The 24,614-nt window shown below is 51.1% G+C and overlaps 1 protein-coding gene across 3 annotated transcripts; it reads right to left on the bottom strand.

The window, feature by feature from the left end:
• Positions 1-4,063: 4,063 nt before the first annotated feature.
• HDAC11 (histone deacetylase 11) lies at positions 4,064-22,300 on the bottom strand (the record flags this gene model as incomplete). Of its 3 annotated transcripts, XM_080718034.1 has the most annotated exons (10): positions 4,064-4,279; positions 5,521-5,699; positions 8,034-8,130; positions 9,148-9,210; positions 10,266-10,342; positions 11,808-11,850; positions 16,108-16,224; positions 19,223-19,323; positions 21,333-21,481; positions 22,245-22,300. In XM_080718034.1, coding segments are annotated over 10 exons (1,044 nt in total). The 3 variants fall into 3 exon arrangements, with proteins under 3 accessions (XP_080574160.1, XP_080574159.1, XP_080574161.1); XM_080718033.1 differs by lacking the exon at positions 22,245-22,300 and having other exon boundaries at positions 16,108-16,155; positions 21,333-21,399; XM_080718035.1 differs by lacking the exons at positions 10,266-10,342; positions 11,808-11,850; positions 16,108-16,224; positions 22,245-22,300 and having other exon boundaries at positions 21,333-21,465.
• Between the last annotated feature and the right edge of the window lie 2,314 nt (positions 22,301-24,614).

The raw sequence follows: 24,614 nt of genomic DNA, 5'->3' as shown, positions 1-24,614 counted from the left end.
AAAAAAAAAAAAAAAATAGGGCAGGGGCTGTAGCTCGATAGAATGCCCCTGGGTTCCATCCCCAGACCCGCAAAAAAAAAAAAAAATAAATAAATAAATAAATAAATAAATAAATAAAAATTTAAAACACCCCTGGACTCAATCCCCAGTACCAAAACAGAAAGAAAAGAAAGACAGGATGTTGGTTGGGTATGACTTGGGATGGAGGACCCGGGCCGGGGACAGGCAGGCGTCTGCCGGCCGTGTTCAAGCCACATTCCTGAGTTCTGAACAGAGAAATAAAAGTGTTCTCTTGTCTGGGAGCCGAAGAGACAGCAATATTATGGTGTAACTAGGACCAGCTGGGCTCCGGGAATTTCCAAGACCTCTTAGCATATTAGACAAAATACTCTCCCAGACGCGGGCCCAAACTTCGTCTGGCTGCGTGGGTATCGGTTACGGAGACATCGGTGGCTGAGCGCGGACTGGAGGATTTGAGAAGGGAACCGGGAAGTGACCGGTCCTGCCTGGTCCCCTCTGTCCCAGCAGGAGCCCCCCTCGGCTCCTCCAGAGCTCCACACCAGGGTACACGGAGACCCAGCCTGGCAGCGTCTACAAAGGGCTGGAGGGACCACCCAGTTGTCTTTTTCTGGTGCCAAACCTCAGCTGTCACGCCTCCCGGGGACACCCCCCTCCCCAGGCACCCAACAGCAAGGGAGGACCCTGCGCTCCTCCAGCTTTTTATTTTATTTTATTATTTTATTTTTTGCAGGGCTGGAGGGCCGGCGTGGTGGCGCACGCTTGTCATCCCCGCGCTTGGGAGGCGGAGACAGGAGGATCGCACGGGTTCGAAGCCAGCCTCGGCTACTTAGTGAGGCTCTCGGAAACTTAGTGAGACCCTGTTTCCAAATAAAATATAAAAATAGGTCTGGGAGTAGAGCTCGGAGGTAGAAAGCCTCTGGGTTCCACCCCCAGCACCATCAATCAATCAATCAATCAATCAATCAATACAGAGTAAAAAGTAGGACTGGGGGTGTAGCTCAGAGGTAGAATGCCCCTGGGTTCCATCCTCAGTACTGAAAAAAAATCTTTGCCCAAGAGTCCTGCTAAGCTAGGAAGGCCCCTGCCGGCCTTAATTTATTCTGTTATTCCCAAGGCAGCGAGGTGGGTCCCCAGCCCTGTGCCCGTTACCCCCCAACACTGAGGCCCATAAGTCTAGCCTCTGGGGGGGTCCCCGTTGTCAGGGATGATATAGCTGGGTGCTATTTCCTTCTAAAATAAACCCTCCAAGCCGGGCGCGGCGGCGCACGCTCGTCATCCCAGCATTTGGGAGGCTGAGACCAGAGGATCGCGGTTCGCGGCCAGCCTCAGCTACTTAGCGAGGCCCTCTGCAACTCAGTGAGACCCAGTTTCAAAGTAAAGAATAAAAAAAAAATAGGGCTGGGGTGGAGCTTGGAGATCGAATGCCCCTGGGTCCCATCCCTAGACCCACAAAAAAATTTTTTAAATAAAATAAAATAGCCGGGCGTGGTGGCGCACGCTTGTAATCCCCGCGCTTGGGAGGCGGAGACAGGAGGATCGCGCAGGTTCGAAGCCAGCCGCGCTGGCATAAGAGACCCTGTTTCAAAAATATAAAAATAGGTCTGGGAGTGTAGCCCGGAGGTAGAAGGGCTTCCAGGAACCCCAGTACCACCAAAAAATAAATAAATAAATAAATAAATAAATAAATAAATAAATAAATAAAAATAAAATAAACCCTCCACTACCCACCCCATGTGAAAAATAGAATTCCTTTTCCCTGGGGCCACAGGGGTGCTTCCGTCAGCTGGGGTGGTGGGTGGGGACACAGCATCTCACACACACACACGCCCCGTGAGCTCGGGATTCTGACCCAGGGAAGGAGAGAGGGAGCCTGCAGGAAGCGAGGTCTGGCCTGGGCCCCGCAGCCAGGTGGACCTGGGCGCTCTGCAGCCCAGAGGTTGGCGCTCAGGTGCAGAGGGCTCCGCCTCCGAAGCCCAGTGTGGCTCCCCGGGAGGCTCTGAGCTAACAGTGCCCAGGGTGGGCTCCTATCTGGGGACATTTGTGGGTCTGGTCCTGGGGCTTGAACCGACTGAGGTACCCCTTTTATTTCCTTGCTTATTTTGGGGTATACTGGAGATTGAACCCAGGGGCATTCTACCTCTGAGCTACACCCCCAGCCCCATTTTAGTCTTTTTTATTATTATTTTTTATTTTTGGCAGTACTGGGATTCCTGGAAGCCCTTCTATCTCCGGGCTACACTCCCAGACCTATTTTGTATTTTTTATTTGGAAACAGGGTCTCTTAAGCCAGCGAGGCTGGCTCCGAACCAGCGCGATCCTCCTATCTCCGCCTCCCAAGTGCGGGGATGACAAGCGTGGGCCACCACGCCTGGTGCTCCTTTTTTTAATTTATTTTTATTTTTTAAACTTTTTTTGGTTGTATTGGGGGTGGAACCCAGAGGATTTCTACCTCCGGGCTATACTCCCAGACTTTCTCTACATTTTATTTGGAAACAGGGTCTTGCTAAGTTGCCGAGAGCCTCACTAAGTAGCTGAGGCTGGCTTCGAACCTACGCGATCCTCCTGTCTCCACCTCCCAAGCGCGGGGATATTACAGGCGTGCGCCACCACGCCCGGCGCTCCTTTCTTTTGAAACAGGGTCTTGCTAAGTTGCTGAGGCTGGCCTCGAACCTCCAATCCTCCCGTCTCAGCTTCTCAAGCACCGGGATTACAGAAGCGCGCCGGGCTCAGTTTTACGTGAATTTCAGGTCTTTATTTTATTTAGTCCTCAGTGGAAGGGCGAGCTTTCATGGCTCTCCGGGACTCACACTCCAAGGTGAACTGCGCCTGCGGTCAGCCCTGTCGCCCCAGGGCACTGTGGGGCGCCGAGGGCCAGCAGGTGCCCATCAGATACTGAGAAACCGGGGCCAGGCAGGGCTGTCCAGTTGTAGAGTCAGTGCCTGGGGGTGTTGCCAGGGGGCAGAGCCTTCGGGGATGATTTGTGATCTTGGGACACCCTTCCCTCCAGCAGAGGGACCTTGGGGACCCCGAAAAGTGTGGGAGCCCTTTTGGATGGAAGCCCCACAGGCGGGATGTCTCAGCCCGGGGACATGGACACACGGCCAGCTTCCTGGAGGCCCCTGAACGCCCCCTTCGGAGTAAACGTGGGAAGGGCCACAGGGCAGACACACCTCGGTCCACGGGCCAGGGAGGGACGTGACCACTGGCTGCTCCGGGCGAGGCCACGGAGTCCTCAACCCCGGCCTCCCTGACTCCGCTCCCACCTCCGGGCTGGTTTGGAGACCCTCGCTGCCATCTCTGAAGAGCGCCTTTGGCCTCTGTTCCCCAGGACCTGGCTCGGCCCCCTGCTGGGCCTCACCTTCCCGTGACCCCATCTTCCTGTGGCTCCTCCCCCCAACGTCTCATGCTGAGACCACCCCCAGGGTGGGGACTTGGGTGTCCTTGGGTCTCCTGCCGCCGCCACCGTGGAGGGGGCCCTGGGGAACTGGGTGCAGGCCTTGCTGTACTGAGGGGGCAACTGGGGACTGGAGAAAATACCCGAACCCCTTCCCTGATGCACCCCACATCCAGACCCAGAGTGCAGGGTCCACTGGAGGCCTGGTCCCAGCAGGCCCCTGCACGCCTGTCTACACCAACACCTGGGACAAGTCCCCGCCACTGAAAGGGTGCAAGGGAGGAGGCGGCCTTCCTGCATCTGCTTAAGCCTGACCTGTTGGCACAGCGGGACCCCCCAGCGCTGGGCCTCAGTGGCCTTCCCTGCTCCTGGACTGCCATCTCCCTGTAGCCTTCCGGGGCCCATCAGGCCCTGACCCCATGGGGGGGCTCGTCCGGGACTCTCCACCTTCCGCCTGGTCCGTGACTCAGAGACCCTCGGACACCCAGTGGGGAGTGGGAAACTGTGGGCGCCAGGCCCCTCAGGCTGGCCCTGCAGGGGACGGCCATGCCCTTCTAGCCCTCCACCTCCGCTGGGGCCCCCCACACCCTCCCCCAGGGTAGAAAACAAACAGAACTGAGGGCAGGCAGCGGGCAGGCCGGGAGCAGGTCAGGGCACCAGGAGCGGGAGCAGCGGGGTGTCGGAGTTCTGCGCCGAGACACTGGGCATCTCGGGCCCGATGAGACCCAGGTTGTGCAAGTTAAGGATGGAGTCGGCGATGATGCGGGCTGTGCGCTTCTGGTACCCGCCCGAGGTCACCATAAGGATGGGGATCTGCTGACCTCGGACCACCCGGAACACCAGTTCATCCCGCTTCACGATGCCCTGCGTGGGGGGAAGAGAGGGCGGGCTGAGGCAGGCCTGGAGCCAGGTGGCTCGGGAAGTCCTGCTGCAGGTCTGGCCTGCCCCAGGCTCCTGCTGCGTCAGCCCACGCCCTTCCTGGCATGAGGCTGCCCACCTCTCCTTTCCTTTTAGGTGCTGGGGATTGAGGCTGGGGGCATTCTACCTTGGAGCGACACCCCAGAAATATTTTATTTTTATTTGGAAATGGGATCATGTTAGGTTGCTGAAGATCTCATTAAATTGCTGAGGCTGTGCCGAGGGGTTAGGCCAGTGCAGGGGCCAATGGCCGGCATCGGAGCCTGCCGTGAGGCAAGGCCGGTGCTGGGGCCTCCAAGGCTGGGATCAGAGCATGCTGAGGGGTTAGGCCGGTGCCGGGGCCAGCAGCCAGCATCGGAGCCTTCCGTGAGGCAAGACCACTACTGAGGCCTTTGAGGCCAGGATGGGAGCCTGCCGAGGAGTTAGACCGGTGCTGGGGCCTCGGAGGCCGGCATCGGAGCCTGCCGTGAGGCAAGGCCGGAGCTGGGGCCTCTGAGGCCAGGATCGGAGCCTGCCGAGGGGTTAGGCCAGTGTCGGGGCCAGTGAGACCAGAACCGGGGCCTCCCATGAGGCAAGGCCGCTGCTTGAGCCAGCGAGGTCTGATCAGTCCACCAGGTAGCCAGGCCACAACTGGGGCCGTCAAGAGTGGGATCGGTATTTGCAACGCGGCATGCACAGAGAAATATTGCAGAAAATTAAAACCAGACACTTCCCCTAATCAGCAATAACTAGGAGGAAACGGGCAACAGGAAGTGGTCGAGCTATAGAAAGGGCCCTGTAGTGAAGCAATTAAGGTGACCAATCAGAGGGTATGGAACAGGGGAGGATGGAGCCTCTTTAAAACGCAGGAGGTACATAAACATATATATCAAAGTTAATCACCAAAGAAGCATGGGATCGAGGGAGGGGGAGGGAATGGGATGGGGGCTGGCTGAGGGCTAATTGGATGATGTGTGCTTGTATATCCTCTCAAGTCTTGTATTCCAATGTGATGTATGATTACAATGCACCAATAAATAAAATAAATAAATAAATAAATTGCTGAGGCTGGCTGGCCTCCAAACTGCAATCCTCCTATCTCCACCTCCCAAGTACTGGGATCAGAGTCTTGTACCAGCACACCCAGCGGGCTGTCCACCTTTTCCTGCTGCTGAATCCCCACTCTGCCCCCCAACATCAGGACGTACCCCTGGGCTGATGGACAGCCCCCCAAGACGGTCCCCCTCGAGGATGTCTGTGCCCGCGTTGTACACCACCACGTCAGGCGGCTGCTCCTGTAGGGCTCTCTCCACGTTCCTGTGGACCTTGCTCAGGTATTCTTCGTCCTCGGCCCCCCAGTCCAGCTCCACCTTCCGCCTGATGGCCTCTAGGAGAGAGGAGAGAGAAGGATAAACGGCCCCCAGATGAGGCTCAGAGCGGGAAAGACGCGAGTCAGGATGGGAGGAGGCTGTGTCTGACTCCACAGGGCTTAGCCTCTGGCCTCACTCAAACCCAACCGGCAAGAGAGACAGGACTGCGCTAGCTAGGCCCATTGGTGCACCCCGGTAATCTCAGCACAGGGGAGGTTAAGAAAGGAGGATTGTAGGTTGGAGGCCAGCCTTGGCAACAAAGAGGCCCTCAAGCAACTGAGTGAGACCTGGTTTAAAAAAAAAATTAATTAAATGGAGCCAGGCGTGGGGGGCGCACACACTTGTAGTCCCCAGCATTTGGGAGGCTGAGACAGGAGGCTCGCGGGTCGAGGCCAGCCTCGGCTAATTAGTGAGGCCCTCTGCAACTCAGTGAGACCCTGTTTCAAAATAAAGAATAAAAAATAAGCCTGGGGGTGCAGCTCAGAGGTAGAATGCCCCTGGGTTCCATCCCCAGTGCTGCAAAAATGAATAGATAAATAAATTAATTAATTAAATAAAATGGGTATATCTTAGAGATAGAATACTCCTGTGCTCAATCCCCAGGGCCAAAGGGGGTAAAAATCAAAGAAGTAAAAAGAGCCGCACACCGGGGGGCCTGAGGGGGAAAGGGGGCTGGGAGCCGGGACACGGCTGCCCCCTGCTGGCCACAGCCGTTTTTTCTTCTCCTTTGTCTTTTCATACCGTGGATCGAACCCCAGGGCCATTCGGCCTCCGAGCTACACTCTGACCCTTTTATTTTTTGTTTTGAGGCAGGCGCTCACTTCTTATCAGGTTGCCGAGAACTTGCCATAAGGCTGAGGCTGGCCTCGAACCTGTGCTGCTCCTGGGATTACAGGGGTGCGCGGCCATGCCTGGCTGCATTTCCTCCCTCCCAGGACCCTGCCCATACGTGGGCCAGATGCGTGGACGCCCTGCCCTGTCCTCAAGGGCAAACCGCGCAGATTCAAGATGCACCAGGGCAGATTCGCCCGCACCCGCTCACGGCGCCTCGTGTACAGTGCTCTGCTCCGGCTGTGATCCGGAAGGTGGCCCCAAGGGCCCATGAGTCAAAGCTTGTGTGCACCTGCTGGGAGGCGGCTGGGCCTTTAAGGGGAGGAGCCAGCCGGATGTGGATGCACCTGCCTGTAATCCCAGTACTTGGGAGGCTGAGGTGGGAGGACCACGGGGTCGAGGACGGCCTCATCAAAATAGGGAGACTCTCACCAATCTAGCGAGACCGTTTCCAAATAAAAATAAAATAGGGTTAGAGGACGTTGGGCATGGCAGGGGAAGCCGTATGTGGTGGTGCACATTTGTAATCTCAGTACTTGGGAGGCCGAGACGGGAGGATCGCAGGTTCAAGCCCAGCCTCAGCTACTTAGCGAGGGCCTCCGCAACTGAGTGAGGCCTCGTTTCAAAATAAAGAATAAAGGCCAGGCGTGGTGGCGTACGCTTGTCATCCCAGCATTCGGGAGGCTGAGACCGGAGGATCACGGTTCACGGCCAGCCTCCGCTACTTAGCAAGGCCCTTCGCAACTCAGTGAGCCTGTTTCAAAATAAAGACTAAAAAATAGGGCTGGGGGTGTAGCTCAGAAGTCGAATGCCCCTGGGTTCCATCCCCAGTGTTACAAAAAATAAATAAAAATAGAAAATAGGGCTGGGGGTGTAGCTCAGAGGTATGATGCCCCTGGGTTCCACCCCCAGTTAAAAATAAAAATAAAAATAAAAATAAAGAATAGGGCTGGGGGTGTAGCTCAGAGGTACAATGCCCCTGGGTTCCATCCCCAGTTAAAAATAAAATAAAAGTAGCCGGGCGTGGTGGCGCACGCTTGTCATCCCCGCGCTTGGGAGGCAGAGACAGGAGAATCGCGCGGGTTCGAAGCCAGCCTCAGCTACTTAGTGAGGCTCTCAGCAACTTAGTGAGACCCTATTTCCACATAAAGTATAAAATAGGGCTGGGAGTATAGCCCGGAGGTAGAAAGCCTCTGGGTTCCACCCCCAGTACCACCGAAAAAATAAAATAAAATAAAATAAAAAATAGGGCTGGGGGTATAGCTCAGAGGTACGATGCCCCTGGGTTCCATCCCCAGTACCGCAAAATAAATAAATAAATAAATAAATAAATAAATAAATAAGAGAGAGGGAAGAAAGAAAGAAGGAAGGAAGGAAGGAAGGAAGGAAGGAAAGAAAGAAAGAAAGAAAGAAAGAAAGAAAGAAAGAAAGAAAGAAAGATAGATGTGTGACTTGTGCAGGCTCCAGGGCTCAGGCGCCACCCCGGGCGGCTCCGTCCCCAGGACGCCGGCCTCACTCACGCTTGGCGAAGCGGTCCCCGGGGTAGATGTGGCGGTTGTACACGTCCATGATGTACACGCGCTTGTCGTCCATGAAGTCCCGCTCGTGCCCGTTGCCCTGAGGAGGAGGGGAGGCGGCTCAGGCCAGTCGCTCGGGCCCCCCTAGCCCCTGGCGCCCCAGGGCCCGGCTCTGAGCCTCCCAGCCTCTCAGCCTCCCGCCTCGGCCTCCTGAGGACTAGTGACAGGTGTGCACCGCCTCGCCAGCCCTGCACACGCTCCCACTCTGAGCCAGGCCGGGCAGTCTAGAGTCACAGCCCAGGACTGCAGGGCCTACACCAGCCCAGCCCACCTCCCTCCTACCTGGCCAGAGGGGTGCGGACCCCCCACTTTGAAGTCGTGAGAAAGGGGTGCTCCCGTGCAACCCTTTCATAGATATACTGAGTACTCAACCTAGCACTGGTCCCTCTCCAAGCTCCACCCTTAGCCCTTTTCTAATTAATTAATTTATTTATTTATTTATTGGTGATACTGGAGATGGAACCCGGGGGCACTCTACCTCGAAGCCACACCCCCAGCCCTATTTTTCGTCTTTTTCTTTCTTTCTTTCTTTTTTTTTTTTTTTTTTTTGCAGTACTGGGATAGAACTCAGGGGCATTCTACCTCGAAGCCCACCCCCAGCCCTATTTTTCCTTTCTTTCTTTCTTTCTTTCTTTCTTTCTTTCTTTCTTTTTTTTTTTGTGGTACTGGGGATAGAACTCAGGGGCATTCTACCTCCGAGCTACAACCCCAGCCCTATTTATTATTATTATTATTATTATTATCATCATCATTATTATCATTATTATTATTAATTATCATCATCATCATCATTTTGAAACAGCGTCTCACTGAGTTGCAGAGGGTCTCTGTAAGTGGCCGAGGCTGTCCGCGAACCGCGATCCTCCACATGCTGGGATGACGCGCGTGCGCCACCACGCCGGGGTTATTGTTTTTACATTTTGGGACAGGGGCTGGCCTCGAACCCGCTGACCTCCGGCCTCTGCCTGCGGCGGGCTCTGAGGCCGGGGTGGGGCACGGACACGAGGCCAGCCCTCCCCGGCAGGTGCTGCCTGCCCCAGGCTCCCGGCCGGCTCACCTGATGGGCGTCCAGGTCGATGATGGTGGCCCTGGCGATGCCTTCCACGCGATCAAAGAGAAACTGCGAGGGGGGGGGGGAGACGTGAGCTCCGCGCAGGCGCAGATGGGTGGGGGGCACGCATGCGCAAAGCGGCACTGATCCCGGAGAGGATGGGGCTGGGGCGCTCAAGGGGATGGCTCCCTCTGTATTGAGGTTGAGGGGAGACCTGTCACCCTTGAACTTCATTCCCCTCCCATCTTTTTTGTTTTTGTTTTATACTGGGGGTCGAACCCAGGATCTTTGTACCCCTGAAGTACACCCCCAGCCCTTTTTCTGGCTTTTTTTAAATTTTGAAATTGAGCCCACCCCCCCCACACACACACACACCTAAGTTGCCGAGGCTGGCCTCGAACCTGTGATCCTTTCTCAGCCTCCCAAGTACTGGGATTACAGGCCTGTCCACCCAGTCTCCCACGATTTTGTTTTTTCTTCTTCTTGGTACTGGGCATTGAACCCAGGAGCTAAAATTTTACCTCGGGGCTACACCCCCGGCCCTTTTCATTTTGAAACAGGGTCTCTTTTTATATTATTTTTAATTCTTTCTTTTTTTTTTTTTTTGTGGTACTGGGGTTCCTGGAAGCCCTTCTACCTCCAGGCTACACTCCCAGACCTATTTTTACATTTTTATTTGGAAACAGGGTCTCCTAAGCCAGCGCACATGGCTGGCTTCGAACCTGCGGGATCCTCCTGTCTCTGCCTCCCAAGCGCGGGGATTACAAGCATGCGCCACCACGCCCGGCTAATTCCTTTTTTTAAAAACGGGGTCTCACTAGGTTGATGCGGCTCACTCCTTGCTGAGGCTATCCTCAAACCTGCGACCCTCCTGCCTCAGCCTCCCAAGTACCGGGATTACAAGTGTGCGCCACCATGCTGGGCTGAAACAGGGTCTCACTGAGCTGCCGAGGGCCTCGCTGAGGGGCTGAGCCTGGCCTCGTTCCAGGGAACGCAGACAACGAGAAAAGCAAAAAGCGTCGGGTCCTGGTTTAAGACCCAGCCCACCCGGCAGCCCGTCTCCACTCTGAACCTCAGTTCCCCCTCTGGAGGGGAGGCCCGGACCTGGGGCCCCGGGGACACACCTTGATGGCCAGCGTGATGTCAGCATAGGCACAGAAGCCCCCGCCGCGGTCACTTGAGCAGTGGTGGAAACCGCCCCCTGTGGAAGGGGGACAGTGGCACAGGTCAGCGCCAGCTCCGGGCTCCTGTCCCTTGTCCCCGTGGCCCCTGGCCCGTCACCCATGAGTCAGCACAGGGCCGGCAGCACCCCGGGCGGGAGGCCGCTGTGTAGCAGCCAGCTGGCAGGTCAGCACCCAGGACCCCCCTCTCCAGGCCAGCCACGGCCACTTGTCCTCTCAGGAGCTGGGCCTCCCCCGTGAGCCTCCCCCAAGAGCTTACCCCACAGACCTGGGGATGGAGCCCAAAGGCCTTCTACCTCAGAGCCACACCCCAGGCCTTTTGTTCTGTTGGTGGTACTGGGGGTGGAACCCAGGGGCTTTCTACCTCCAGGCTATACTCCCAGACCTGTTTTATACTTTAATTGGAAACAGGGTCTCACTAAGTTGCTGAGAGCCTCACTAAGTAGCTGAGGCTGGCTTCGAACTTGCACCATCCTGCAGGGCGTGGCGGCGCACGCTTGTCATCCCAGCATTCGGAAGGCTGAGACCGGAGGATCGCGGTTCGCGGACAGCCTCAGCCACTTAGTGAGGCCCTCTGCAACTCAGTGAGACCCGGTTTCAAAATAAAGAATAAAAAAATAGGGCAGGGGGTGGAGCTCAGAGGTCAAATGTCCCTGTTACACACACACACACACACACACACACACACACACACACACACACACACAACTTGGGTGATCCTCCTGTTTAGCCTTTTATTTTTTGAAACAGGGTCTCACTGAGTTGCAAAGGACCTAAGTAGCTGAGGCCGGCACATGTGGGCAAAAGCCTGGGGATTGAAGCCAGGGGCATTCTACCGCCAAGCTACACCCCAGCCCTATTTTATTTTTATTTGGAAACGGGGTCTTGCTCGTTTGCCGAGTATCCCAGTACTTGCAGAGGCTGTCCTCGAACCCGCGGTCCTCCTGTCTCAGCCTCCCACGTACTGGGATTGCAGGTGTGCCCCACCACGCTGGGCTGCCTCTCGAAATGTCTGGTAACTGTGGCAGCTCAGATGGGAGGCCGGCTAGAGAGGCCTTGCAAACTGTAAAGCGTGGTGCCTCCCAGAGGGACCAGGACAGGAGAACTGCTGTGCGCAGCCCTCCCATGAGCCCCTCCCGTGGGACCGTCCAGGCGCTGGGGGACACGCTGGCTCTCAGGACCTGAGGGTCCCGCACCGAGCCTGGCCTGTCCACCCGCCACCATACAGCCAAGGCTGCGCCCCGGAGCGGACACGTCACCCCACACAGCTGCCCAAGTGGTCTGCGCCGCGGACGGTGGGCACGGGAGGGAGTGAGCGCCCCGTCATTGGAGGTATGCAAAATGCGAACTCGTCCACTGAGCCCCGCACATCGCACCAAGGCGCCCCCAGAGGCCTCGGGAAGGGGACCCCGGGGCCTCCCCGTCCTGGGGCGCCCGGCCCCTTGCTGTCCGTCGCAGCCGGACGTTCCCAGGCCCCGCACTCACCGATGTTGATGGCCCAGCCTCGCTCCACAGACAGCTTCCCCGCCTGGGGAGAAGAGCAGAGGGTGAGGGGTGCGGGGGGGGGGGGTGCGCCCCCTCGCTCAGCCCGGAGCCCCAGCCACCGGGTGGGGGCCCGAGACGCCCAGCCTCCCGCCAGCAAACTCAGCGAGTCACAGAACCGTGGGATTTCACGAGGAAGTGGGAGGTAAGGGTTTCAACGTGGCTTTCAAAAGGAATATATATGTATAATATATGTGATATATGTGTATATATATATGTATGATATATGTGTGTATATATGTATAATATACATGTGTATATATATGTATAATATACATGTGTATATATATGTATAATATATATGTGTATATATATGTATAATATATGTGTATATATATGTATAATATATATGTGTATATATATGTATAATATATGTGTATATATATGTATAATATACATGTGTATATATATATGTATAATATATATGTGTATATATATGTATAATATACATGTGTATATATATGTATAATATATGTGTATATATATGTATAATATACATGTGTATATATATGTATAATATACATGTGTATATATATGTATAATATATATGTGTATATATATGTATAATATATGTGTATATATATGTATAATATACATGTGTATATATATATGTATAATATATATGTGTATATATATGTATAATATACATGTGTATATATATGTATAATATATATGTGTATATATATGTGTGTATATATGTATAATATATGTGATATATGTGTATATATATGTATAATATATGTGTATATATGTATAATATACATGTGTATATATATGTATAATATACATGTGTATATATATGTATAATATACATGTGTATATATATGTATAATATATATGTGTATATATATGTGTGTATATATGTATAATATATGTGTATATATATGTATAATATATATGTGTATATATATGTGTGTATATATGTATAATATATATGTATATGTATATATAATATATGTGTATATATATGTATGATATATGTGTGTGTATGTATAATATATATGTGTATATATATGTATATGTGTGTATATGTATAATATATATGTGTATATATATGTATAATATATGTGTGTATATGTATAATATATGTGTATATATATGTATAATATATGTGTATATATATGTATAATATATATGTGTATATATATGTATAATATATATGTGTATATATATGTGTGTATATATGTATAATATATATGTGTATATATATGTATAATATATATGTGTATATATGTATAATATATATGTGTATATATATGTGTGTATATATGTATAATATATGTGTATATATATGTATAATATATATGTGTATATATATGTGTGTATATATGTATAATATATATGTATATGTATATATAATATATGTGTATATATATGTATGATATATGTGTGTATATGTATAATATATATGTGTATATATATGTATGATATATGTGTGTATATGTATAATATATATGTGTATATATATGTATAATATATGTGTGTATATATGTATAATATATATGTATATGTATATATAATATATGTGTATATATATGTATGATATATGTGTGTGTATGTATAATATATATGTGTATATATATGTATGATATATGTGTGTATGTATAATATATATGTGTATATATATATGTATAATATATGTGTATATATGTATAATATATATGTGTATATATATGTATAATATATGTGTATATATGTATAATATATATGTGTATATGTGTGTATATATGTATAATATATATGTATATGTATATATAATATATGTATATATATGTATGATATATGTGTGTATATGTATAATATATATGTGTATATATATGTATAATATATGTGTGTATATATGTATAATATATATGTGTATATATATGTATAATATATGTGTGTATATGTATAATATATATGTGTATATATATGTATAATATATGTGTGTATATATGTATAATATATATGTGTATATATATGTATAATATATGTGTGTATATGTATAATATATATGTGTATATATATGTATAATATATGTGTATATATATGTATAATATATGTGTATATATATGTATAATATATGTGTGTATATGTATAATATATATGTGTATATATATGTATAATATATATGTGTATATATATGTATAATATATATGTGTATATATATATGTATAATATATGTGTATATATATGTATAATATATATGTGTATATATATGTATAATATATGTGTATATATGTATAATATATATGTGTATATATATGTATAATATATGTGTATATATGTATAATATATATGTATATGTATATATAATATATGTGTATATATGTATGATATATGTGTGTGTATGTATAATATATATGTGTATATATATGTATGATATATGTGTGTATATGTATAATATATATGTGTATATATATGTATAATATATGTGTATATATATGTATAATATATATGTGTATATATGTATAATATATATGTGTATATATATGTATAATATATGTGTATATATGTATAATATATATGTGTATATATGTGTGTATATATGTATGATATATGTGTGTATATGTATATGTGTATATATATGTATGATATATGTGTGTATATGTATAATATATATGTGTATATATATGTATAATATATATGTGTATATATATGTATAATATATGTGTATATATATGTATAATATATATGTGTATATATATGTGTGTATATATGTATAATATATATGTATATGTATATATAATATATGTGTATATATGTATGATATATGTGTGTATATGTATAATATATGTGTATATATATGTGTGTATATATGTATAATATATATGTATATGTATATATAATATATGTGTATATATATGTATGATATATGTGTGTATATGTATAATATATATGTGTATATATATATATATTTTTTTTTTTTCGCGGCACTGGGATAGAACCCAGGGGCATTTTACCTCTGAGCTCCACTTCCAGCCTTATTTTTTATTCTTTATTTTGAAACAGGGCCTCACTGAGTTGCAGAGGGCCTCACTAAGTAGCCGAGGCTGGCCGCGAACCGCGATCCTCCTGTCTCAGCCTCCCGGATGCTGGGATGACAAGCGTGCGCCGCCACGCCTGACTCTTTCTTTCTTTCTTTCTTTCTTTCTTTCTTTCTTTCTTCCTTTCTTTCTTTCTTTCTTTCTTTCTTTCTTTCTTTCTTTCTTTCTTTCTTTCTTGTGTGTGTGCAGTAGACTGATTACTGATTTTCTTTCTTCCTCTTCTATTTTTTTTTTTTAGGTACTGGGGATGGAACCCAGGCGCCTTCTACCTCTGGGCTACACCCCCAGATCTGTGTGTGTGTGTGTGTGTGTGTGTGTGTGTGTGTGTGTGGTCCTGGGGGTGAACCCAGGGGCTTTTCTACCTCCGGGCTATACTCCCAGACCTATTTTATATTTTATTGGAAACAGGGTCTCACTAAGTTGCCGAGAGCCTCACTCAGTAGCTGAGGCTGGCCTCGAACCTGCGCGATCCTCCTGTCTCAGCCTCCCAAGCGCGGGGATTACAACATAAGCCACCACACCCAGCTTGATTTCTGATATCCTGTAAGAATTCATTAAAAATTAAAACCGGGCGTGGTGGCGCACGCTTGTCATCCCCGCACTTGGGAGGCGGAGACAGGAGGATCGCGCGCAGGTTCCGAGCCGCTGGCTTAAGAGACCCTGTTTCCAAACTTAAAAAAAAAGTATAAAATAAGTCTGGGAGTGTAGCCCGGAGGTAGAAGGGCTTCCAGGAACCCCAGTACCACTGAAAAAAATAAAAATAAAAACTATAGAGAACTGATCCAGGATTGGCTTAAACCATTCACCCAATGAGCTCACCCACCTGTGGGTAATTTTTAAGAAAACCCCACCCAGGATGCAAGAGCTAAGTTTTTGTTTATTTTTATACGGGATGTTGAACTCCACCTCTGAGTTCCAACTCCAGCCCCACCCCACCCCTCCCTTTTTTTATTTTAATTTTTGAAATGGGGCCTCGCTAGTTTGCCCAGGCTGACCTCCGACCTGCGATCCTCCTGTCTCAGCCTCCCAAATACCGGAATAACAGAGGCCTGTGCCACCACCCAGCAAGATGGACCTTATCTACCCAGCAAATATGGTAACTCGAATATGAAAAAAAGGAACAGTGCATTCTATTGTCCCCACGTGGGAAAGGCTTTTGGAGAAAGGGCCCCTGTTGAGGGATATTTAGGATGGGGGTGGGTCCCGACCCCGCCTACCATGATAGTTCCTCCGGTCTGGGTCCGCAGAGGCCGAAGTACTTTCCTCTGTACCAGGAAGTTGGGGAGGAAGATGACCGGGGGAATTTCTGTGATTGTTGCAACGGCGAAGGACCACTGAGGAGAGAGAGACAGGGGCCTGAAACTGGACGGCCTCCCGGTGCCCGGGGGCGGCTTCAAGGCGCCCTTGGGGGAAACTCCTGGTCACACACACTTCCTGTGGGAAGAAAGGACGGCCCCAAGCGGCCCTGTCCACCCCTACCACCCTTTGGGATCAGAAAAGAACGGGTCAGTGTGTGTGTGCGTGTGCGTTGCGTGTGTGTGTGTGTGTGTGTGTGTGTGTGGTGTGTGTGTGTGTGTGTGTTATTTACAGAGGACTGAACCCAGGGGCATTCTACTGCCAAGCTAAACCCACATCCCTACTTATTTATTTGTTTGTTTATTTATTTATTTATGTTTTTAAAACAGGGTCTCGCCAGGCTGCTGAGAGGCTCGCTAAATTGCTGAGGCTGGTCTCGAACCCGTGGTCGTCCCGACTCAGCCAGGTACTGGCGTGCACCACCAAGCCCAGGTACATTTTTAGATGAACTCGGGCTGCCTTCCTAGCAGGAAGCAAAGCCCTTGGCTGCCCTCTTGTGTCCAGAACAGGAACTGCAGAGGGCCTCTGGAGATGCTTATCCCAAGTAATGGAAAACACTTCTTGTTTTTACTTGGGGTGGGGGTACTGGGGATTGAACCCAGGGGCATTCTCCCTCTGAGCTACACCCCCTAGCCCTATTTTTTATACTTTATTTGGAAAAAGGGTCTCACTGAGTTGCGGAGGGCCTCGCTACATTGTTGAGGCTGGCCATGAACCGTGATCCTCCTGTCTCAGCCTCCCCAAGTACTGGGATTACCAGTGTGCACCACCACTTTACTTTTTATTTTGAAACAGGGCCTTACTAAGTTTCTGAGGGTCTTCCTAAGTTCCTGAGGGTGGCCTCAAACCTGTGACCCTTCTTTCTCAGCCTCCCAAGTACTGGGATTACAAGTGTGCACCCCTAACTCAGCCTCACACGTGTGTGTGTGTGTGTGTGTGTGTGTGTGTGTGTGTGTGTGTAATTTTGTGGTACTGGGGATGAAACCAAGGGGGCATTTGACCTCCGAGCTACACCCTTGCCCTATTTTTTTATTTTATTTATTTATTTATTTGGTGGTACTGGGGTTCCTGGAAGCCCTTCTACCTCCGGGCTACACTCCCAGACCTATTTTTACATTTTTATTTGGAAACAAGGTCTCCTAAGCCAGCGCGCGCGGCTGGCCTCGAACCTGCGCCATCCTCCTGTCTCTGCCTCCCAAGCGCGGGGATGACAAGCGTGGCCACCACACCCGGCTTATTCTTTATTTTGAAACCAGGTCTCACTGAGTTGCAGAGGGCCTCACTAAGTAGTTGAGGCTGGCCGCGAACCGCGATCCTCCAGGTCTCAGCCTCCCAAATGCTGGGATCACAAGTGTGCGCCACCACGCCCGGCTACATGTTAATATTTTTAAAGGACTATTATTTAAGTCATAGCAAGCCACTTTCAGGCCATGGGAAGCCTGACCCAGCTCTGCAGCCTACGGATAACCCCCCAGGAGACCTCGCAAACAGGAGGGGCCCTGAGCCTGGACTCCTGTTCTCGGGCTTCTCCCAGCCCCACCTCTGAGCCTCCTGCCCGCCCCTCGCCCCTGGACTCCGGAGAGGTCGTCCTCGGGCCCAGCCCCTGGGCCGGGGATTGTGACCTGCGCATGCCAGCCCCTGGCGGGAAAGCAGGGCGGCGAGCCTGGGCGTGCTGCCAACGCCTCACACACCTCGCTCCGCCAGGGCCCGGCTGTAACCTCTTCCTGGTAATCTTTCATGAGCTCACACTGCCAGGGCCTCGGCTAGGATTCTCGGCTTGGGCTGGGAAAGGGGGGCAGGGAACGCGCGGCCATGACCCAGAACCCCAGGCCGACCCCTTCCCAGGCGAGCTGGAGCAAGTCCAGCCTCTTTCCCAGGCCCAGGGGCATCTGCAGAGGCTCTGAGCCCAGCCAGGAAGCCTGGCTCCCTACGCCCGGCCCCAGAGGCGGGCTGGCAGCCTTCCTCCAGGGTTAGTTTTTCCTTGGTGGCACTAAGGATTGATCCCAGAGGCATTCTACCTCAGAGCTACACCCCCAGCCCTATTTTTTAGTCCTTTTTATTTTTGAAACAGGGTCTCACTGAGTTGCAGAGGGCCTCGCTAAGTAGCTGAGGCTGTCCATGAACCGAGATCCTCCAGTCTCAGCCTCCCAGTAGTAGTATTACAGGGGTGTACCACCAGGGCAATGTGAGATTTTTTTTTTTTTTTTTTTATGATACTGGGGGCAAAACCTTGGGGCTTTCTACCTCTGGGCTATATTCTCAGATCTATTTTCTATTCTATTTTGAAACAGGGTCTCGTTGAGAGCCTCACTAAGTAGCTGAGGCTGGCTTCGAACCTGTGTGATCCTCCTGTCTCAGCCTCCCAAGCGCAGGTCAGCCTCAGCTACTTAGTAAGGCCCTCCACAACTTAGTGAGGCCCTGTTTTAAAATAAAGAATAAAAAATAGGGCTGGGGGTGTAGCTTGGAGGTAGAATGTCCCCGGGGTCCATCCCTAGTACTGTAAAAAAAAAAAAAAAAAAAAAAAAAGAGGGGGGGGAGAGCTGTGAGTATAGCTCAGAGGTAGAACACTTCTTTGTTCAATCCACAGTACCAAAAAGAAAAAAGAAAAATAAATAAATAGATGGGGGGAAAGGCCAAAGTCAAACAGCCTTAGTGGATGGAGGCTGTCTACCAGCTTGGGTCTCCTCTCCCACCCACTAAAGCCCCTGAGGCCTGAACACAGAGCACAGATTGAGAGTCCCTATTGCAGAAGTCCAAAGTTCTTGAGAAGGTGCCACCTCTCCCTGCCGGATTTCAAACTCCCTGAGGCCCGGGAGCTCGCTACCCACAGGGCCGATTTTACTTAATACCTCCTCTGGAGAAGCCGTGACTCCCGCGTCTCTCCTGCACCGTCAGCCAGAGCGGCCCCCGTCCCCGCGGTGGCGCTTCCCCCGACGGGCGCCCCCTGCTGGCCGGAGGTCCCTCCTGCAGCCCTACCTTCAGCTCGTTGAGATAGCGTCTCGTGTGCACCACCAGCAAGTCCTCGTCCGACGCCTCCCGAGCCTCCACCAGCATGCTGTCGGACAGCAGTTTCTCTTCTGGAAGCACAAAGGGAGCACCACACAACGGGAGCACCACACAACGGGAGCACCACCCAAAGGGAGCACCCACCCTCGCCCAGGAGGCCCCCCGGGGCAGGCTGCCTCTCAGGCCTTGGAGAAGCAAGCCTCCTGTTTCTGAAGACTCAGAGGACCAGAAGAGGCAGCCACAAATAGACTCTCAAGGTGGGAAAGATCATATTATTGGCTGCTTTCCTCCGGTCTCCTAAAGACATCACAGGTGGCCCATCTTCAATCCTGCCCGACCCTGATTACATTATTTATTTATTTATTTATTTATTTACTTATTGCGGGTCTGGGGATGGAACCCAGGGACACCCCCTGCCCTGTTTTTTAATTCTTTGTTTTGAAACAGGGTCTCACTGAGTTGCGGAGGGCCTCGCTAAGTAGCTGAGGCTGGCCTCGAACCGCCATCTTCCGGTCTCAGCTTCTCAAATGCCGGGATGACAAGCGTGCCCGACTACCACGCCCGACTACATAATTTATTTTTTATATTTTTGGTGGTACCAGGGATTGAATCCAAGGGTGTTCTATCTTTGCACTACCCCCCCTTGGGGGGCCTATTTTGTTTCATTTTCTTTTTTTCTTTTTTGCAGTACTGGGGATGGAACCCAGGGGCATTGTACCTACGAGGTAACCCCCAGCCCTACTTTTTTTTTTTAAGTGTTTTTTATTTAATTTTTTAAGAAAAATTTCTATGCTTTTTATTAAATCAATTTTTTTTTTTTTTTTTTTTTTGGTGGTACTGGGGTTCCTGGAAGCCCTTCTACCTCCGGGCTACAATCCCAGACCTCTTTTTACATTTTATATTTGGAAACAGGGTCTCCTAAGCCAGCGCGCGCGGCTGGCTTCGAACCTGCGCGATCCTCCTGTCTCTGCCTCCCAAGCGCGGTGATTACAAGCGTGCGCCACCACGCCCGGCCGCAGTCTTTTTTATTTTTGAAACAGGGCCTCGCTAAGTCGCTAAAGCTGGTCTCTGACCTGCAGTCTTCCCATCTTGGCCTCCTAGGTATTACAGGTGGTGCTGGCCTCACATCTTTTTTAACCAAAGGAGAGAAAGTAGCGCCAGTAGGCAGCTCGCAGGCAACCGCAACCAGCCAGAATTGGATTACACTGTTGTTTTCATTGCGTTTCTTTTTTACCCCGGCCTTCTATTTATGGCAAGTGAAACTGCCTTCTCTCATTTAGATAACATATGTTTTTCTCTTAAATCAAATTTAGGTTCCTTTAAAAAAACAATTTCCAGGGGCTAAATCATTATAGTTATACCGTAGCTGGGTAGAATGGTGCACACCTGCATTCCTCATACCTGCGAGGCTGAGACAGGAGGATCGCACGCAGGTTTGAGGGCAAGCCTCGGCAACCCCAGAGAGGACTCTCAGAAACCTAGCGAAACCCTGTTTCAAACCCGAAATAAAATAGGGCTGGGGGTGCAGCTCAGGGGTAGCACCCTCAGGATACGCACAGGCTAGCCACAGCGTGATCAGAGTTGTGAGGACTCAAATATCCAAAGGTTCCCGTGCCAGGTAACGATGCCTGCTTGTTTCAATTTAAGAAGCCCTCGACACCGGGACCAGGGAGCATATCCCCGTACACTACCGTGATACCTGAGTATTCCCCTACTTCAGATCCCCGCATTACAAGCCGTGGTTAGAATCGTGGAATTCTGTCCCCCCCACCCTGCTTAGAAGCTGTGGGGCTCGGGCTCTGTTTACTATCTTTCTGAGCGCCGATTTTCCCCATCTGTAATCATCAAGGGTGGAGCGAAAGGTCTCCACCTCCTGGCCCATTGGGATGGACTCCTCCAAAAGGCCGGCTCCCCCTCCTGCGGGGTCTTGGAGGCAGAGTCTTGTATCTGTCTACCTCCCCGAGTACTTTTTTGGGGTGTGTTGGAAAGGGCCTTTGGCTGGGAGTGGGGAGGAGTGCCAGGCAATTTGAGGGTCGGATGTGGAGTCGTGATGGCGCCGGGCTGGAGGGGCCTTCCGTACCTTTTAGGAAATTGATCACCTTGCCCCATTTCCCGGCATCGAAGGGGTGCAGTTTCTCCAAGCCCATGAAGGTGATGTTGTACCTGGGCGAATACACGATGGGCCAGCGCGTTTGGGGCACATGGTGGTACAGCTGGGTTGAGTGTGGCCTTCCGTGTGCGTGAAGGGCAGAGAGACAGACAGACACACAGACAGGGACAGAGTGAGCGGGGAAGCGGCCTCCCCCTCCCCTGACCCAGCACCACTAACTCCCTCTGGACAGAAAAAGGGGCCGCTTAACCAGAGCAAGGGAGGAGAAGGAAAACATCCTTCCTGGGAGCGCCGGCTGGCTCCCCCGGCCCGGGAGGGGGGCGCCCCAGGGGCCCAGGTGTGCTCAAGGTCACAGGTGTGGGGGGCAGCCCGCAGGTGGCTGGGGTTTGGCTGCAGGGCCTCAGCTCGGCCTCCGCGTAGGACTGATACGCCCACAGCCCTGGGGCCCTAGGCCTCGGTTTCTGCTCGGGGACCGTGCTGATCCGGCCTCGGGGGGCTGCACCCGGCCTCGGGGGGGGGGGGCGGTGAGGGCCACCTAGAGCCCGGGACCCTCTTTCCATCCACCCTCGCAGCGCCCAGGCGGGGCCGGGGACCCTCTCCCTCCTCCGCCGCCGCCCCGGGGGCGTCTACACCAAGCGGGCCCCGGGTGGGCGTCAGGCTGCGCCCCGCGCCCAGATCCAGATGGGGCTGCGGCCCCTGCGGGGAGGGGGCGCGGGGCCAGCCCTGCGCAGTGCCCGGCCGGGGGCCCCGGCCCCAAGCCCCTGCCCGCAGCCCCGGGCCTGCACCTGGCAGCTCCGCCGGCCTCCCCCAGGGCGGCCGGGCCCCCGAGGCTGGGCTGGGCGCCCCATCCCGCACCCTCACCCCGACCCCAGCCGCACTCACATCCCGGGGCCGGGCCCTCCCAGCGCTGGCCGCCGCTCCGCGACCTGGCGGGGCGGGGCGCGCGCGGGCTCCTCCCAGGACACGCCCTCGAGGGCGTGGCTACGGGAGGCCACGCCCCCTCCGCGCCCGCGTCACAGAGGTTTAGAGCCAGCGCCGAGATCGCTGGTGAAAAGGAAGGCCACGCCCCCCGGACGTTCATCAACCGAAAATTCCCGCCCACCGCAGGCCAGTACCCAATAGGATTTCACCTGACTGGGAAAGCCACGCCCTCGGTGGGAGGGCCTTGGGGGTTGCACCCTGGCTTGCAGAAGAGGGGGTGGTGCGAGCAGCGTCGCCCCGCCCCGGGGCGTGGCCATCCCCCCCCCCCAACACCTTTATTTGGGCGCTCTAGGTGGAAACCGGGAGACTGGCCTGAGTTGGAGATGCAGGCCTGTAATTCCAGCACTTGGGAGGCTGAAACGAGGATTGCAGGTTCAAGGCCGACCTCAGCAAATTAGGGAGACCCTATTTTAAAATAAAACATAAAAAGGGGGAACGGGGTGTACTTTGGATCTAAAATGCTCCTGATTCAATCCCTGGTACCAAGAACAAAAATACAGGGAGACTGGGAGGCAGATCGGCCTGATTTCCCAGTGGAGGGTGCTTTGGGCCCCCCCCCCACTCCATCCCCATGTTACCTCTGAATTTTTGAGCCTTTCTGTTAGTGAAATGTGGGACACGGGGGTTGCTGTGGTTGGTTTTTCCTTTTTTTTTTTTTTTTTTAGGGGGGGAGTACTGGGAATTGAACCTTGGGACATTCTACCTCTGAGCTACATCCCCAACCCCATTTTATGTTTTTTTTATTTATTTTTGTTTTGTTTTGGTGGTCCTGGGTGTGAAACCCAGGGGCTTTCTACCTCCGGGCTACACTTCCAGACCTATTTTATACTTTATTTGGAAACAGGGTCTCACTAAGTTGCCGAGAGCCTCACTAAGTAGCCGAGGCTGGCTTCGAACCTGCGCGATCCTCCTGTCTCGGCCTCCCAAGCGCGGGGATGACAAGCGTGCGCCACCGCGCCTGACTTGTTTTATTTTGAAGTCAGAGTCTGCTAAATTACTATGGGCCTCTCTAGATTGCTGAGGCTCGCCTCAAACCTGTCATCCTCCTGCGTCAGCCTCCTAAAAACTGGGGTCGCAGGCATCCACCTCCAGGCACTGCTGGCCTGGCAGGAATAGCGACCCCCCTTCTTCTGAGACCACGTCCGTGCCCTCCTGGGATACAGCGTCCACCCTGTCCCATGTTGGCAGCCGTGATATGACACAGGCAATGTCATAGCCCTGGTTTCCTCACTTATAAAACAGGCCCGGTGATTCCATTCCCAGGGTGCATCACAGTATCTCTGTGTCTTCTGTCCCGTCCTGCCCCCATGCCCCAGGAGGCTGAGACAGACCCCAGGCCAGCTGAGGGTATCTATGGGGCTAGAAACTGGGACCAGACCTGACCGCAGAGCCTCGGGGCACAGAGACAATGGACTTCTCTGTCCACCCAGCTGTCTCCAGCAAAAACACAGAAACAGCTGACCAGAGGGCTGCCAGGAAACTGGGCAGCTGTGATTCCCCCATCCCCATGGCGCGGGGCGTGGGTGTCATGGGGTGTGGTACCGCGGAGGGAAAGGCCAGGGACCTTTGAGGAGTCCTTGCCTGAGCCTGTCACTTGATTTGATTCTTACAGCTTAATCCAGTGGGGGTGCTGCCATCACCCCAGTTTTACCACTGAAGTTAAACCCAAACTCAGCAACTTGCTTTTATCCTCTGGCTCTTTTCTTAAATATTTATTTATTTATTTATTTATTTATTTATTTATTTTTGTAGTACTGGGGATGGAACCCATGGGCATTGTACCTCCGAGGTACCTCGGCAGCCCTATTTTTTTAGTCTTTTTACTTTTGAAACAGGGTCTCACTGAGCTGCAAAGGGCCTCGCTAAATAGCTGAGGCTAGCCGGGGGCGGTGGCGCACGCTTGTCATCCCAGCATTCGGGAGGCTGAGACCTGGAGGATCGCGGTTCGCGGCCTGCCTCAGCTACTTAGTGAGGCCCTCCGCAACTCAGTGAGACCCTGTTTCAAAATAAAGAATAAAAAATAGGGCTGGGGTGTAGCTCGGAGATCAAATGCCTCTGAGTTCCTTCCCCAGACACTCAAAAAAAAAAAAAAAAAAAAAGCTGGGGCTGTTTTGTGAACCGCAATCCTCCGGTCTCGGCCTCCCAAATGCTGGGATTACATGTGTACGCCACCACGCCCAGCTCGGCTCTTCTTTTATGCACCCGGAAATGCTCTGTCCCTCTAGTTCACCAAGAAGTTGAGAGAATGAAGAGATAAAAACACCGATTATT

The sequence above is a fragment of the Muscardinus avellanarius genome (assembly GCF_963383645.1).
Source record: "Muscardinus avellanarius genome assembly, chromosome: 22".
In the NCBI taxonomy this organism is placed as follows: Eukaryota; Metazoa; Chordata; class Mammalia; order Rodentia; family Gliridae; genus Muscardinus; species Muscardinus avellanarius.
This window is presented reverse-complemented; position numbering and strand designations above follow the sequence as displayed.